This window comes from Sturnira hondurensis, unplaced genomic scaffold (genome assembly GCF_014824575.4).
Source record: "Sturnira hondurensis isolate 20B ecotype Veracruz unplaced genomic scaffold, ASM1482457v3 Scaffold0007797, whole genome shotgun sequence".
In the NCBI taxonomy this organism is placed as follows: domain Eukaryota; kingdom Metazoa; phylum Chordata; class Mammalia; order Chiroptera; family Phyllostomidae; genus Sturnira; species Sturnira hondurensis.
Window position 1 is genome coordinate 1,770,104 of NW_028080428.1, and position 15,113 is coordinate 1,785,216.

Consider the following 15,113-nt stretch of genomic DNA (forward strand, 5'->3'; position numbering starts at 1 on the left):
TTTATTTATTTATTTTTTTAGAGAGCGGGAAAGTGAAGGAGAAAGAGTGGGAGAGAAACATCCATGTATGGTTGCCTCTCATGAGTCCCTTACTGGGGACCTGGCCTGCAACCCAGGCATGTGCCCTAACTGGGAATGGAACTGGCCACCCTTTGCTTCATAGCCTCCTGCTCAATCCACTGAGCTACACCAGCCAGGGCTTTTTTTTTTTTTAATTTAAAGATTTTAGTTATTTATCTTTAGAGGGGAAGGGAAGGAAAGAAGGAAACTATCAATGTATGGTTGCCTCTCGAACGTCCCTCGCTGGGAACTGGCCCACACCACAGGCATGTGCCCTGACTGGGAATCAAACTGCGATCCTTTGGTTCACAGGCCCCCAGGCTTCATTCACTGAGCCACACCAGTCAGGGCAGGAAGTGATGTTTTAAATTAAACTATAAGATGATTAGAGGGTAGAATGGGTGGAAAGATCAGTCAGGAGGAAGACCCTCTGACTTGAAACTCTGGGTGTATTTTAGGAAACAAAGAGAATCCCAGGATGCCTGCCTGGTGCTTGGAGAGTGAGGCTGAGAATGGCAGAAAAGGAGTCAGAACAAGAGGTAGGCGGAGCCAGTTCAATATACCATGTAAACAGCCTCTTAATGACTTAGGGGTTTACTGTAGGGTCAGTGGAAAGATAGTGCCCCAGCAGGAGGTGGTTGAACATATCTCCACCGGGAAATATTATCCCTGGCGCAGTGGAGTGGGGGACCGAAGGGGGGCGGGGCGTGCCAGCCGAGCTGGTCGGGAAGCTGATGCAGTCGCTTAGGAAGGGCTGAAGAGAGCCTGCTCTGAGCTGCACAGGCCGGACGGAGGTGGTGAAGGTGTGTAGGGCCAGATTTCAGCATCTGATTAAGCGTGCGGCAGAGGGAAAGGGAGAAACCGAGTGGCCTCGGGCTCCTGTGTGGAAGGTGAAATTTTTCTCTAAGATGGAGAATCCCAGAGAGAAATTTGGAGGCAGCATGTGGAGTTCACTTTTTAAAATTATGAAATATGAAAAAAAAAAAGCCCTGGCTGGCATGGCTCAGTGGATTGAGCACGGGCCTGTGAAGCAGAGGGTCGCTGGTTCGGTTCCCAGTCAGGGCACATGCCTGGGTCGCAGGCCAGGTCCCCAGTGGGGGACACATAAGAGGCAGCCACACATTGATGTTTCTCTCCCACTCTTTCTCCTTCCTTTCCCTCTCTCTAAAAATAAATAAATAAAATATAAAAAATAAAATTATGAAATATGTGATATATACACAGTAATTGGTGTCAAATATACATAAAGAATGGAGTAAATAAAAAAATAACGCCCCAATTTGAGAACCAGAACATTAGCAACATTGCCGTTTCCCAATTTCCTCCCCCCATCACATCTGTCTCCCACCCAAAACACCACACCCCCAATTGTATATTTTTAAACTCATTACCATACTTATATTTTTCTCAAAAACTCAAATGATTATCTTATTATAAATATGCCCCTGGCCAGTATGGCTCAGCAGGGCCAGGAGCAGTCATCCCATAGACCGAGAGGTCGTGGGCTCCGTAACCGGCCACGGTATGTGCCCAGGTTGTGAGTTGGATCCCTGGTCCAGGTGCCTGGGGGAAGGAAGCTGATCAATTCTTCTCTCACAGATGTTTCTCTTTCCCTTCCTCTCTCTCTAAAAGCAATGAAAAAACATGTCCTCGGATGAGGATAAAATATATATATATATATAGGCCTGCAAACCACACGATTGCGGTTCAATTCCCAGTCAGGGCACATGCTTGGGTTGCAGGCCAGTTCCCAGCAGGGGACTCACGAGAAGCAACCATACATTGATATTTCTCTCCTTCTCTCCTTCCCTTCCTCTCTAAAGATAAATAAACAAAATCTTTAAAAAAAATGTTCCAGTTAAGAATTGAAAGGATTTACTTTTTCCATGCAAAACTGACTGCCCTCCAGAGAAAGCTTCCAACATCTAGATCCCATCTCAATAGCTGGCTCAACAAGAACAAAAAAAAGAAAAGAAAAGGGAAGGGAGGGGAGGGCAGGGCAGGGCAGGGCAGGGCAGGGCAGGGCAGGGGAGAGCAGGGGAGGGCAGGGGAGGGCAGGGCAGGGGAGGGAAGGAACAAACTTGCTCAAACATTCTGTCCAGCCCCTTGCTCTTAAGCACGTGCCCCTCCTGCTGTGGCGGGGCCTGTGGGGCCTGCCCTGTGTCACTGCGCCTGGCCACATGCCTTCTGGATTCATTGAGACGCTGCTGTTGTTCTTCTCTAATCTATTAAAGGAGTAAATTGCACAAATAAAATTTCTCATCTCCTAACTGCACTTTTAGAATAAATCCAATGTGGGCACCGTGTTTTATTTATTTTATACATTACTAGATTCAGTTTGGTTTGCGGATAATTTGCTTAGGACATTTACATCTGTGTGAATGAGCCTGCGGTGTTGGTTTGCCATGAAATCCTTATCAGTTTGTGGCATCAAGCCTGCTGTCTGTATGACCTGTGTGAAGGAAGATGGGAGGACTTGCGCAGAGAGCACTACTTGTTCTTTGAGTGTTTGGGTAATCTTACTGGCGGAGACATGGAGGTCTCGAGTTTTCTTTGTGATAAGATTTTGTGTACTGATTCAATTTGTTTACTATTCTAGGACTAACTAGGATTTCTATTTCTACTTGTTTTAATTTTGCTGAGTGTTATTTTTCTATAGAGACTTGTCTATTTTCATACAAATTTAAATACAAGTATATAAAATTAATACATATTATATGTATAAAATGTAAAGTTGGCACAAGATTGTACATAACATCTTCATATTTTTATTGTCTACCAGGTATAGTTTTATCTTCTTCTATATTCCTGTTATTAATTTTTGCCTTCTTTAAAAAAATATTCTGGCCCTGGCTGGTATAGCTCAGTGAATTGAGAGCAGGCCTGCGAACCAAAGGATCACAGTTCAATTCCCAGTCAGGGCACATGCCTGGGTTGCAGGCCAGTTCCCAGCAGGGGACGCAAAAGAGGCAACCATACATTGATATTTCTCTCCCTCTCTCCTTCCCTTCTCCTCTAAAGATAAATAAATAAAATATTTTTAAAAATATTCTGAACTCTTGATATTTTATTTATTTATTTTTAGAGAGAGGGGAAGGGAAGGAGAAAGAGTGGGAGAGAAACATCAATGTGTGGTTGCCTCTCATGCGTCCTCTACTGGGGACCTGGCCTGTAACCCAGGCATGTGCCCTGACTGGGAATCGAACTGGCAACCCCCTGCTTCACAGGCCCATGCTCAATCCGATAAGCCACACCAACCAGGGACATTTATCATTTTTATTGGTGTCATCAAAGAACCAAATGATACTTTTTTCATTTTCCATTATGTTTTCTATTTTATTAATGTCTGCTCTGTATTATTTTATTTCTTCTACTTTTATTAGGTATATTTATTTATTTATTTAATTCTTATTCAAGTACAGTTTTCTGTTTTATATTCCCTGCCCTGCCCCCCCCAGTGCTCCCCACCTCCCTCCCATTTCCACCTACCACCTTAATTATTGTCCATGTGTCCTTTATACTTATTCATGTGAGTCCCTTCCCTTTTCCCCCTATGATTCTCTCCCCTCTCCTCTCTGGACCCTGTCAGCCTGTTCCGTATTTGAGTGTCATTGGTCATATTTTGCTTGCTTGTTTGTTTTGTTGTTTAGATTCCTGTTAAAGGTTAGATCATATGGTATTTGTCTTTCACTGCCTGGCTTATTTCGCTCAACATAATGCTCTCCAGTTCCTTCCATGATGTTGCAAAAGGTAGGAGCTCCTTCTTCGTTTCTGCAGCATAGAATTCCATTGTGTAAATGTTCCTTATTAGGTATATTTTTTAAAGATTATTTATTTATTTATTTTTAGAGAGAGGGAAAGGGAGGGAGGAAGAGAAGGAGAAAAACATCGATGTGAGAGAGAAACATTGATAATTGTCTCTTGTACGTGCCCCAACTGGGGACCAAACCCACAACCTAGGCATGTGCCCTGACTGGGAGTCGAACTGGCGACCTTTCGATTTGCGGGATGACACCTAACACACTGAGCCACACAGGTCAGGGCAAAATTGGTATATATTTTTATGTATTTATTTATTTAACATGTTTTAATTGCTAATTTTAGAGAGAGGGAAAGGGAGAGAGAGAGAGAGAGAAACAAGAACTGGTTGCCTCCTGTATGAGCCTGAACCAGGGATCAAACCTGTAACCCACGTATGTGCCCTGACCGGTGGTAGAAACTACAAAGTTTTTGGTGAACAAGATGAAGCTCCAGTCAATTGAAATGCCCCTCCAATGCTGCTGAATATATTTTTTCTATGATCAGAGATTTTTATTTATTTATCCTTAGAGGGGAAGGGAAGGAGAGAGGGAGAGAAATATCAATGTGTGGTTGCCTCTTGTGAGTCCCCTGCTGGGGACTGGCCTGATACCCAGGCATGTGCCCTGACTGGGAATCAATTGGCGACCCTTTGGTTCACAACCCGAACTCAATCCACTGCCATTTATATAATATTCTTAATATGACGAGATCACGGAGACAAAGAACGGATCAGTGGTAGCCAGGGGCCAGAGCGAGGGGCAGGCTGTGACTCTTAAAGGGAAAACATCAGGAAAAAGGAATGACGTGAGGGTCCTACTCCTGACTGAGATGGTCTTACACCAGTCTACTCATAGGATAAAACTGATACAGCTAGACACCAAAAATTTTAAGTGGGTGCTAGTAAAATCTGAATAAGATCTGTAGTTTTGTGTTGTACCGGTCGGTGTGAGTTTCCTGGTTCTAACTGCATTGTAGTTACGCAAGATGTCAGCACCGGGGGAAGCTGGGGGAAGGGGACACAAAAGTTTTCATACTTTTTTAGTAACATCTGTGTGCCTAGATTCTTTCATAATAAAAAGTTTTAAAAAGGCACCGCTGGGCATGCGCCTGAAGCCCACCCAGGGTTAAGGCAGGCTCTTCCGTGCCCCCTTACTGACCTCTAGCCTTATGCATGGTGCAGGGAAGGAGAGAGGTAGAAAACACAGCTGGCCTGGGAGTTCATTCAGTTTTACTGAGCACCTTCTCTGTGACAGGTTCAGCCCAGAAACGTAGGTCCCTGGCTGATGCTTCAACGTGGGGCCTGCGCCAGGTGCCAGGCAGCCAGGCTGAAACGTGGCTCTCCATGCACTAGCGGTGAGGCAGCAAGTTACTCTACCTCTCAGCAGTAACCCAGGTCTGTGCTTTAGCTGCTGTTGGTTTCACTTGTAAAATGAGGCTATGAATACCATGTGAGCTCATTCAGTTCTGGCCTACTTATTATTATTATTTCTTTTTTAAGAGAGAGGGGAAGAATGGAGACATAGATGGAAACATCTATACAAGAGAGAAACATCCATTGGCTGCCTTCCAGATGTGCCCCAACAGGGGACCAAACTCGAAACCCACGCATGTGCCCGACCCGGAACTGAATTGGTGACATTTCGGTTTGCTGGATGAGGCCCGAACAAGCCACAGTGGTGGGGCCAGTTATAGCCTCTTTAATAAGTTTGCGGGGCTTGCTCTGAAGGTTGCTAGAGTCACCACTTCCTTTCTGGAGAAGGCCAACAACAAATGCGTGAGGAAAACACACACGCATACAAAACAGAGTGTCCTGATGAAGGCAAGGTGGTTAGGGAAGGCCTCACTGGCCTCATGGGGTGTGGAAGGTGGCCAGGGGGAGACCATGAAACCCAGAGAGCATAGAGACACCAAGACACAAGACCCCAGGAAAGGAAAGACTCAGACCAGAGAGACTGAGAGACCAAGGGATTCGAAGACACCCAGAGACCAAGGGAGATACAAAGACCTGGAGAGACCCAGACACCATGGAGACCCAGAGACCCAGAGTGAGCAAGAGATTCAGAGATGCTTATGGTGACCCAGAGACTGAGAGAGATCACCCCACAGACAGAGTGACAGAGAGAGACCCAGCGACACTGAGAGACCTAGAGACTCAAAGATATCCAGACGCTCAGAGAGACTAGGAGTTCAGAGATTCTCAGAGATCAAGAGACTGAGAGACCCAGAGACCAAGAGAGACTGAGGGACACCAGAGACACAGAAAGGGAGGGGAGGCCCCTAGGAGTGAAAATCCGTACTGGCCACCAGGGCAGAAGCCTGAGACCAGAGCAAAGCAGACGTGAGTACCGATGGCCCACGAGGGAAGAGCAGCTGTGTCACAGGAAGGGGTCTGTCTGCATCTGGGTCTAGAGCACACCTGGCCCTGCGCCCACCACCCACCTGGGCCGGCCCACATCTCCTTCATCTGTCGTTCAGACATCAGGAGACTGGGTTCTTGAGCTTCAGCTTCCTGTCTGATGAGAGTGCAGATGAGACCACAAAACCTACTTCACGGTGCCAGCCTCACGGCGTGTTGGACATGTGGCTGAGCCCACGCGTGCTGTTGGCAGCGGCAGGCCTTTTCTTTTGTTTTTGGTTGTTTTTTTAAAAATCCCCGTAAGTTTATTGGGGTGACGTTGGTCAAAAAAAATGGACTGCCTCACGAATTTGCACATCATCCTTGCACGGGAACCAGGCGAATCTTCTCCATATCGTTCTGATTTTAGTCTGTTGCTGTGGAAGCGAGCACAGCGGTAAGGCTTCGATAAAGCCCAATTAGTCAGCTCCTCCAGGGGCCTCCATTTCTGAGAAGATGTTTTTAGAAAAGATTTTATTTATTTTTAGAGAGAGGGGAAGGTGGGGAGAAAGAGGGAGAGAAACAGCGATGTGCGAGAGAAGTGAGAGAAAGGATTAATTGGCTGCCTCTTTCCTGCACCCTCACTGGGGACCTGGCCCACCCCTGGGCTCGTGTCCGGACCTGGATGGAACTGGCGGCCTTGTGCTGAGCAGGACGGCGCCCAACCCACTGAGCCACATGGATCAGGGCAATTTTATCCATATTTGAAGTCACCTGTTACTACCTCACACTTGTTAGCATGGTTACTATTGACACAACAGAAAAAAAAAACCAAGTGTTGGCCAAGAATGTGGAGAAGTGAGAACCCTGAGCAGTTTGTGGGAATGTAAAATGGTGCAACCCCTGGGGAAAACAATTTAATGTTTCCTTCAAAAATTAAAAATAGACCCAGCAATTCCACTTTCTGGGTATAAAACCCAGTATTGAAAGCAGAGTCTTGAGATACTCGCACACCCTTGTTCACAACAGCGTTATGCACAACAGCCAAGGTGTGGAAATAGCCCTAAGTGCACATCGACGAACACGTGGCATCGAAATGTGGCATGTACATAGAATCAATATAATTTCATCTTAAAAATGAAGGAGCCCTGGCTGGTGTAGCTCAGTGGATGAGCGCGGGCCTGGGAACCACAGAATCGCGGTTCGATTCCCAGTCAGGGCACATGCCTGGGTCGCAGGCCAGTTCCCGGCAGGGGACTCATGAGAGGCAACCATACATTGATGTTTCTCTCCTTCTCTCCTTCCCTTTCCCTCTAAAGATAAATAAATAAATAAATAATATTTTTAAAAAATGAAGGAAATGGATGCCCTGGATGGTGTGGCTCAGTGGATTGAGCGCGGGCCTGCGAACCAGAGGATCGTGGTTAGATTCCTGGTGGGGGCGCGTGCCTGGGTTGCAGGCCAGTTTGTAGCAGAGAACGCACAAGAAGCGGCCATACATTGATGTTTCTCTCCCTCTCTCCTTCCCTTCCCCGCTAACAATAAATAAATAAAATCTTTTTTTTTAAGGAAGGAAATTCTGAGGAATGCTATGATATGACAGCATGAATGAATCCGGGGACATTACGTGAAGGGCAATGAGAGTCATGAAAGGCAGATGTTGCGTGATTCCACCGCTATGAGGCACCTGGAGCAGCTGAGCTCGCAGAGCCAGGAAACAGAATGGGGGCACGGGGTGGGGGGGCGGGGGAGGGAGGACAAGCAGCTAGTGTTTCACGGGTGTAAAGATCCCGTTTTGCAAAATGAAGACTTCTGGTTTCACAGTATGAATGTACTCAAACACGCCGAACTTAAAAAAGATGGTGGGAGTAACTTTTATGTTATGTGTATTTTACCCCCTCGCCCCAAATGGGGAAAAAGTCATCTGTCAAACGTGGAAAGGCACGTCGGTGCTGGTTGTCCCGCAGGATTGTACCCGGTCAGTGACTGAGTTAGCGAAGGCAGGAAGGCCGAAAGGCTTAAGGCTGCTGACCGTGGGGTGCGGTGGGGCGGGGGCAGCTCGGTGGCCCGGGGCAGAGGCCTCCTCCGCCCACCTGGAGCCACAGGTCAGGCCCGCTCTACCGCAAAGGATCTTGGGAAGAGGATGTGGCCTCTGCGAATCCTCACGACTGGAAATCTCTTCTCTGGCCCCCAGGCTTTGGGATTCCTGGATCTGACGAAAACACAGACACATCCCGCGCCCCTGCCACGGGAAGGCACAATTAGGGACTTTTCATTTATCCGTCAGTCACTGGCACAGCTCAGGCCTTGTTTCCAGGATGCACCTTGGCTCTGCATTTGTAAAGAGGTGGGGAGGGTCCCCGCCGCCTCTCAGGCCATGGGGTCCAGCTGGTCGGCCTTCACCCTGCCTTGTAGGTGATGAAGCTTTGGAGATTTTACCTTGGGCAGCTGGCAAAGGCTGGATTTACTCCAGGTAGAGTTAGGCGGGAATAGCCCAAAGCCCCACCCACAGGACGGGATCTGATTGGTGGAGTGCTGTGGGCGTGGCATCTCTGAGGCTATATAAAGGCAGTGGTTGGCGAGCACTGGTTATGCTGTAGGTAATCCCTGAGCTCAGGTGAGGCTTCTGGAGCGAGGGGGAAGGCTGGGCTGCCTGTGGGCTCCTAGATGGAGGCTCCCCGGTTGACTACAGGGTGGTGGGCTGCACTTTCTCCCGAGTCCTTCAGGCCTGAAAAATTTGAGATGGCCCCCAGGATTTGTATAATAACATCCATTTTTCTGGGCCTCAGTTTCCCTCCGCGTAGTGAGGGGTTGGTAATTCTGTAAAGTCTGCCATCTTGGTGCGTGGTGAGGAGACTGTGAAGAGTGGGGGTGGGGCAAGAGGAGCAATCAAACTCCTTGGCTTTAGGGGTCAGACAGGCTCCACTTTTAGGTGGCCACGAGTCTTCCGCACTTCGTTCTGTGTTTGCAAAATGGGTTATACCTACCAACCAGGATGAAAAAGGTGATGCCGCGAAAGCACTTAGCACAGCTCCAGGCACCCAGGGCGCCCTCAGTGGTGCTCGCTGCTGCGGTTCTCACTCCCAGGCCCGGGCTGGAGGGCAGGGTGGGCGTGGGAGCTACTGCTTTTCTGGCCTCCCCACCCTCCGGGCCTCCCAGTGTCCTTCTGTTTGAGCTTCCAAGTCTCCCTCCATCTTCATCCCTCCGCTTTCTGGAGTGCCTCTCTGACCAGCCTCACCAACCCCTTTGACCTGTTGGGGGCGAGGGGACAGGCGCTAAGAAATGGGGCTCCTCTCTCTACAGGGCGCTCACCCCCACCCCACCCCACCCGTCCCCACCCCTATGAGATGAGTGAAGCCCAAGACCCTGCCCATGTGGTTGCCACCCAGGTGAAGCTGAGGGGCTGGAGCCAACAAGATGGGGGCAGTGGGGCTCTCTATTCGCGCCAGCACCAGGAGCTTCAGGCCTTTCTCCACCTTCTGGGTGAGTTGACTTGGGGCCAGCATGGGAGGGGGCTGTAAGGACCAAGTTTGAGGCTGATGTCAGAGGTGGGGTCTCAGACGCCCACAAGAGGGTCTGAAGTCTCTGTCTCTTCCCTTCCAAGGTGACCCTGGTTTGGCAGGGGTGGGGGCAGAGGGTTGTGCCAGAAAATGGGCCTGGTGGGTGCCACTCTTGTCTTGTGGGAAGTGCGTGGTAACCCCAGCCTCCTATTTCTCCTCTCTACCTCCAGAGCACAGTTTCCTTCAGGAATTCCTCTCCAGAGATCCCTGTTTCCAGATTTCAGATAAGGTGAGGGGACACAGTGTGGGTAGAGGTTGGGGTCACTTGAGGAAGGTTGAATCAGTGGGCCTCTTGTGCTGCTGATTCATTGGGTCCCATCGTCTGGTGCAGGGAGCACCTGCCTTTCCAGCCCTTGTCTCTGCAGACCCCGCCTCACGTTTTACCCCTTTCCCTAGCCCCCACCAGGACTTCCTCGGGAGCAACTGGGCCTGGCACAGTCCCGTCCTTCCCAGTGCCTAACTCTGACCTCTCCCCTTTCTGTGTCCGCAGTACCTCCTGGCCATGGTGCTAGTCTACTTCCGGCGTGCCAACCTGAAGCTCAGCGAGTACACCTGCAGCAACCTGTTCTTGGCACTGTGAGTGTCCCGGGCAGGTGGCGGTGACCCAGGGAGGATGTTTATTGCCTTTGCCCAACCCCCACCTCTGTGGCCAGGTTCCTTGCAAATGACATGGAGGAGGACCTAGAGGATGCCAAATGTGTGATTTTTCTATGGGCCCTGGGCAAAAACTGGCATAGTCAGGTGGCAGACTTCCTGCGTCAGAGGGACAAGCTGTGGGCAAGGATGGGCTTCCGGGCTGTTGTGAGCCGCCAGTGCTGTGAGGAGGTGAGGCCCGGATGGCGTCCTGGGGTGGGAAAAGGAGGCTGGCCCTCCCATCCGACTTACTGTTTACTCTACACCTGCCAGGTCATGGCCAAGGAGCCATACCATTGGGCCTGGACTCGGGAGCGGCGCCCCCACCACGGCGGGGCTCAGAGGAGCTGCCCAAAGGCCCAGGTTCCCCTCCCGCGGGGCCCTGGCCTCTCACCACCCTACTGTTCCCTCTGTGGTGTGCCTTCTCTCCTTGGCCGCTGCTGCCACCAGCCCCGCCCCTTGCCTGTCTTACCCACATGTCCTTCCCCCAACCCTGAGTGGTACTGCCCTCCTTCCCACACTTATCTCTCAGTGGCTGAAGACCCCTGGGGTGGGGGCTTCCTCATGATCCTGCCTCCACAGCTGCATCTGGAGCCAGGCACCTACACCCTCCACAGTGAGTTGGGGACAGGAGATGGAGGGGCCTGGGTTTGGGAGCCTGGGAAGCAGGTGTGGGGCCTGACAGAATGAGAGGAAGGAACACCAGCCCGCCAGGACACCTGGCCTGGGGACCAGCAGGTTTGGGCACGTGTCCCAGCTCTGCCACCGCCAGGCTGCGCGAGCTTGGCAAGTTTCCTCTCTGAGTCTCTCTTTATCCTTCTCCCCCTAGTGCTCCCAAAGCCTTCATCAATGCCCTAGGCCCTGATACCCGCAGGGTGAAGAGCAGCCCCCTGCGTGCCCGCCGACTGGACGCTCTATGGGCTGTGGCCCCCTGGCCTCCTGTCTTGTGGGCCTTAGGCTGCCACTGCTGCCCAAGCCCCCTGCCCCCTCCCCCCAATCTGCAGCTTGTACTCACTCTGATTCTGTTCCCCCCCCCAATAAACTCGTGTCCACAGGACACCAGCTGTGCTCAGGCCCTCGCCTAGCTCCTTGACCCAGGGCTGGGGGAGGGAAGGAGCTGGGGGGGGCGGCTGTCAGGTTTAGATGTCAGCGGTCGAGACCCATGAACACAACAAGTTCTGTGGTAGCTCTTCTCCTTCCCGGTGGTGGCCGGTCATCCCTAGCCTCGATTTCTCTATGACCCAACCCATGGATGACGAGATCTACACAGTGTGGGTTGGATTGAATGAGATGAGGTCTGTGTAGCCCTCAGAGGAGGGCCTGGGGCCTACTGGACCAAAAGGGCTCAGGTGGAAAAGAGCTCTGTGTTAGAAACGCCTGGGGGCCAGGTCTGCTCAGGGAATGACTGGGGTGTTGCCCTGGGCTGCAATCAAACACAATGTAATTATCATAGAACATCCCCTCCCCAAAAGTACACTTGTTAAGGAAGGGGTAGGGAAGGCTTTCCAGAGGAGGTGCGCTTTGAACTGAGCCTTTCACACGTTCAGGTTTGCCCATGAGGGTTGGCAAGCGGGGTGCTTATGAGGAAGGGTGTTCTTCGACAGCCTAGGGTAATGATTAAGGCTTGGCATCTAGTGCCAGACATCTTAAATTCAAATTCCTGCTTCCTGTGTGGACTTGAAATATTATTTAATCTCCTCCATTGCCTCATCTGTAAAATGGACACTGAATGAGTTAATACTAGAAAAGTTTAGGACTGTGTCAACAGCAGAGCTGGCCCTGGCAAGTGTGGCTCAGTGGATTGACTGCTGGCTTGCAAACCAAAAGGTTGCTAGTTCGACTCCCAGTCAGGGCATGTGACTGGGTTGCAGGCCAGGTCCCTGGTTGAGGGTGTGTGAGAGGCAACCAATTAATGTTTCCCTCCCCAATGATATTTCTCTCCCTCTCTGTTTTCCTCCCTTCCCCCTCTCTGAAAATAAATGAAATCTTAAAAAAAAAAAGAGTAGAGCTGGAGCCCTGGCTGGTGTAGCTCAGTGGATTCAGGCCTGCGAACCACACAATCACCGTTCGATTCCCAGTTAGGGCACATGCCTGTGTTGCAGGCCAGTTCCCAGCAGGGGACTCGGGAGAGGCAACCATACATTGATATTTCTCTCCTTCTCTCCTTCCCTTCCTCTCTAAAGATAAATAAATAAAATCTAAAAAAAAATAGAGTAGAGCTGGAATGTGTTACAAGTGGAAGAGGAAAATGCTGTGGACAGCAAGGCTGGAGGGCCCGTATGTTTGGGGCTGGGACAGAAGGTAGAGCAGGTCCCAGGCCCAGAGGGCACGAAGGTGGAGGAGATTCTCCCGATGAGAAAGCCTGGGGACTGTGCTCACTAGAAGCCAAGACAAGGGCTCCGAGGCTTTGGATTGTTTTTCAAATAGGTGATAGACTCACATGTACATTTTCAATTTTGAACCAAAAGTCACCTCCTATTCCAGACTCTTAGCCACCTGGCTCCTGTCCCTGGAAGCAATGAAAGTAATAGTTTATGTCCTTCCAGAAAGGAATCTAACTCACTTTACCAAATGTGGTATGATAAATAAAACATACATTTGGTCTTTGCCCCAGGTTCCTGGCACAGAGTTCCTTAATTAAACCCCTGGAATTTCCTGAGTCATAGGAGTAAAGAGTCAGTCACCTCTGGACCACACCTGAGTTTGTGCTAATAAGTGACATCGGGTGGGGGCTGGTCTCCAGAAAGATCAAGCTACAGGGTGGGAACTTGCAGCTCCCTCTCTCCCCTCCGGACACAGGAGAAAGACTGGAGATTCGGCGTTTCTGGGCTGGTGGACACAGATGTGCTGGGAGGGAGGCTGACCTGGAGAGAGCGTGGAGGCTCTGTACCCCATCGCCCAACACCTTGCCCCACGCATCTCTCCCATTTGGTGGCTCCTGAGTTGTATCCTTTCTAATAAACTGGTAATAGTAGAGTAAAGCACTTTCCTGAGTTCTGTGAACCTGGTACTAAATTATCAAGCCTGAGGAGGGAGACATGGACCCCTCAACTTTGTAGTTGGCCAGACAGGAGTAGGGGTCGCCTGGAGATCCCATTGTGGCTGGAGTGGTGTAGGACTGAGCCCTTAACCTATGGGGTCTGTGCTAACTCTGGGAATTAGTATTGGAATTGAATTGAATTCTAGGTGCCCAATGCATGTTAGAGAGTTGGAGAATTGGTGTGGGAAGGAAAACCACATATATTTGATATCTGGAAAAGCACGTGTCTGATGTGAAGTGGCATCAGGAAAAAGACGCGACACTGAATATCCATATTGGGCCCACCCCCTTTTTAAAGATTTTATTTATTTTCAGAGAGAGGGGAAGGGAGGAGAAAGAGGGGGAGAAATATCAATATGTGAGAGAGACATCTATTGTTTGCATCTCTCACAGCCCCAGCTGGGGATCTGGCCCTCAACCTAGGCAGGTGCCCTGCCTGGGAATTGAACTGGCGACCTTTTGGTTCTCAGGCCACCACTCAATCCATGGAGCCACATCAGCCAGGGCAAAAGATTAAAAATATATATATATATATATATATATATATATATATAATATATATATATAAATTCTTCTCTTAGAAGAATGTTCAGCCAAAGGCCAAGTCAAAATAGTCATTTTGATGATTTTTTCCAAATGTTCTTCTGTGGGGGTTATACCTACACTGCCCCCCTCCCCGACAGTGCCTGGGAGGGCTGTTTGCCAGGACACTCACCAACAGGTGAGGACCTGATTTGTTGTTGTTGTTAGAGAGGAGAAGGGAGGAAGAAAGAGAGGGGGAGAAACATCCATTGGTTGCCTCTCATATATGCCCCAACTGGGGACTGAACCCCTAACTCCAGTATATGCCCTGACCAGGAATCAAACTGGTGACCTTCCCTGCCCCCCTACAGGAAGACACCCCACCCGCTGAGCCACCCGGGTCAGGGCAGGTACCTGATTTTAATCTTGGCCTCATTTTTAATCTTATTAAAAGTGGAAAACAGTCTCTTGGTGAAATTTAAATTTGTCTTTCTTCTTCTTTTGAGAGAGCTTGAACTTCGTTTCATACGCTTAGGAGCTGTTTGTCTTTTCTGCGAACTGTCTGCCTTTGCCCATTGCTCTGCTCGTTTTGGTTTCTGATTGACGTCTAAGGGTTTGGAGGAAAAAATGGGTCTTCAAGCTGTAAACTGTGTTTGCTTCAGGTTATCATCTTGACTTCACTGTACAGATGTTTACATATAGTAAAATCAATTTTTGTGTGGCTTCTGGGTTTTGTGTCACAGTTAAAAAGGCCTTTCGCAGCCCCGACCACTGTGGCTTCATTGGTGGGTGGGTGGGTGGATTCCCTATCAGGGCACGTGCCGGGCTGTGGGTTTGGGCCCTGGTCGGGTGTACGAGAGGCAACCAATCGATATTTCTCTCACATCAATGTTTTTCTCCCTCCCTTGCCCTCTCTCTAAAATAAATAAATAAAATCTTAAAATAAAAAGAACGTTTCCACACTGAGACAGCTAAAAAAGCTTTTCCTTAGCTCCTAGCTGTATTTTTGTTTTCATTTTTATATTTAAATCTTGGGTTCATCTGTAATTTATTGAATATAAAATTTCTTCCATTTCTTCCAAAATAAAAACCATTTTCCTAATGGTTTTTATTGAAAACCTCATCTTTTATTAAGGCATAGTTGACATGCAATGGACCACAT

The 15,113-nt window shown here is 49.4% G+C and overlaps 1 protein-coding gene and 1 non-coding gene across 3 annotated transcripts; one reads left to right on the forward strand and one right to left on the reverse strand.

Annotated features, from left to right (window-relative positions):
* The first annotated feature begins 443 nt into the window (after nt 1-443).
* Nucleotides 444-11,449, forward strand: SPDYC (speedy/RINGO cell cycle regulator family member C). Of its 2 annotated transcripts, XM_037053398.1 has the most exons (7): nt 444-599; nt 9,500-9,679; nt 9,927-9,985; nt 10,247-10,332; nt 10,410-10,581; nt 10,663-11,005; nt 11,219-11,449. In XM_037053398.1, the coding sequence occupies exons 1-7, from the start codon at nt 539-541 to the stop codon at nt 11,245-11,247; spliced, it is 930 nt and encodes a 309-aa protein (XP_036909293.1). In that variant the 5' UTR covers nt 444-538; the 3' UTR covers nt 11,248-11,449. The 2 variants fall into 2 exon arrangements, with proteins under 2 accessions (XP_036909293.1, XP_036909292.1); XM_037053397.1 differs by having other exon boundaries at nt 10,663-11,449.
* Nucleotides 6,544-6,648, reverse strand: LOC118991848 (U6 spliceosomal RNA). The gene has a single exon (XR_005067492.1). It is a non-coding gene; the product is annotated as a U6 spliceosomal RNA (small nuclear RNA).
* Nucleotides 11,450-15,113: the final 3,664 nt, after the last annotated feature.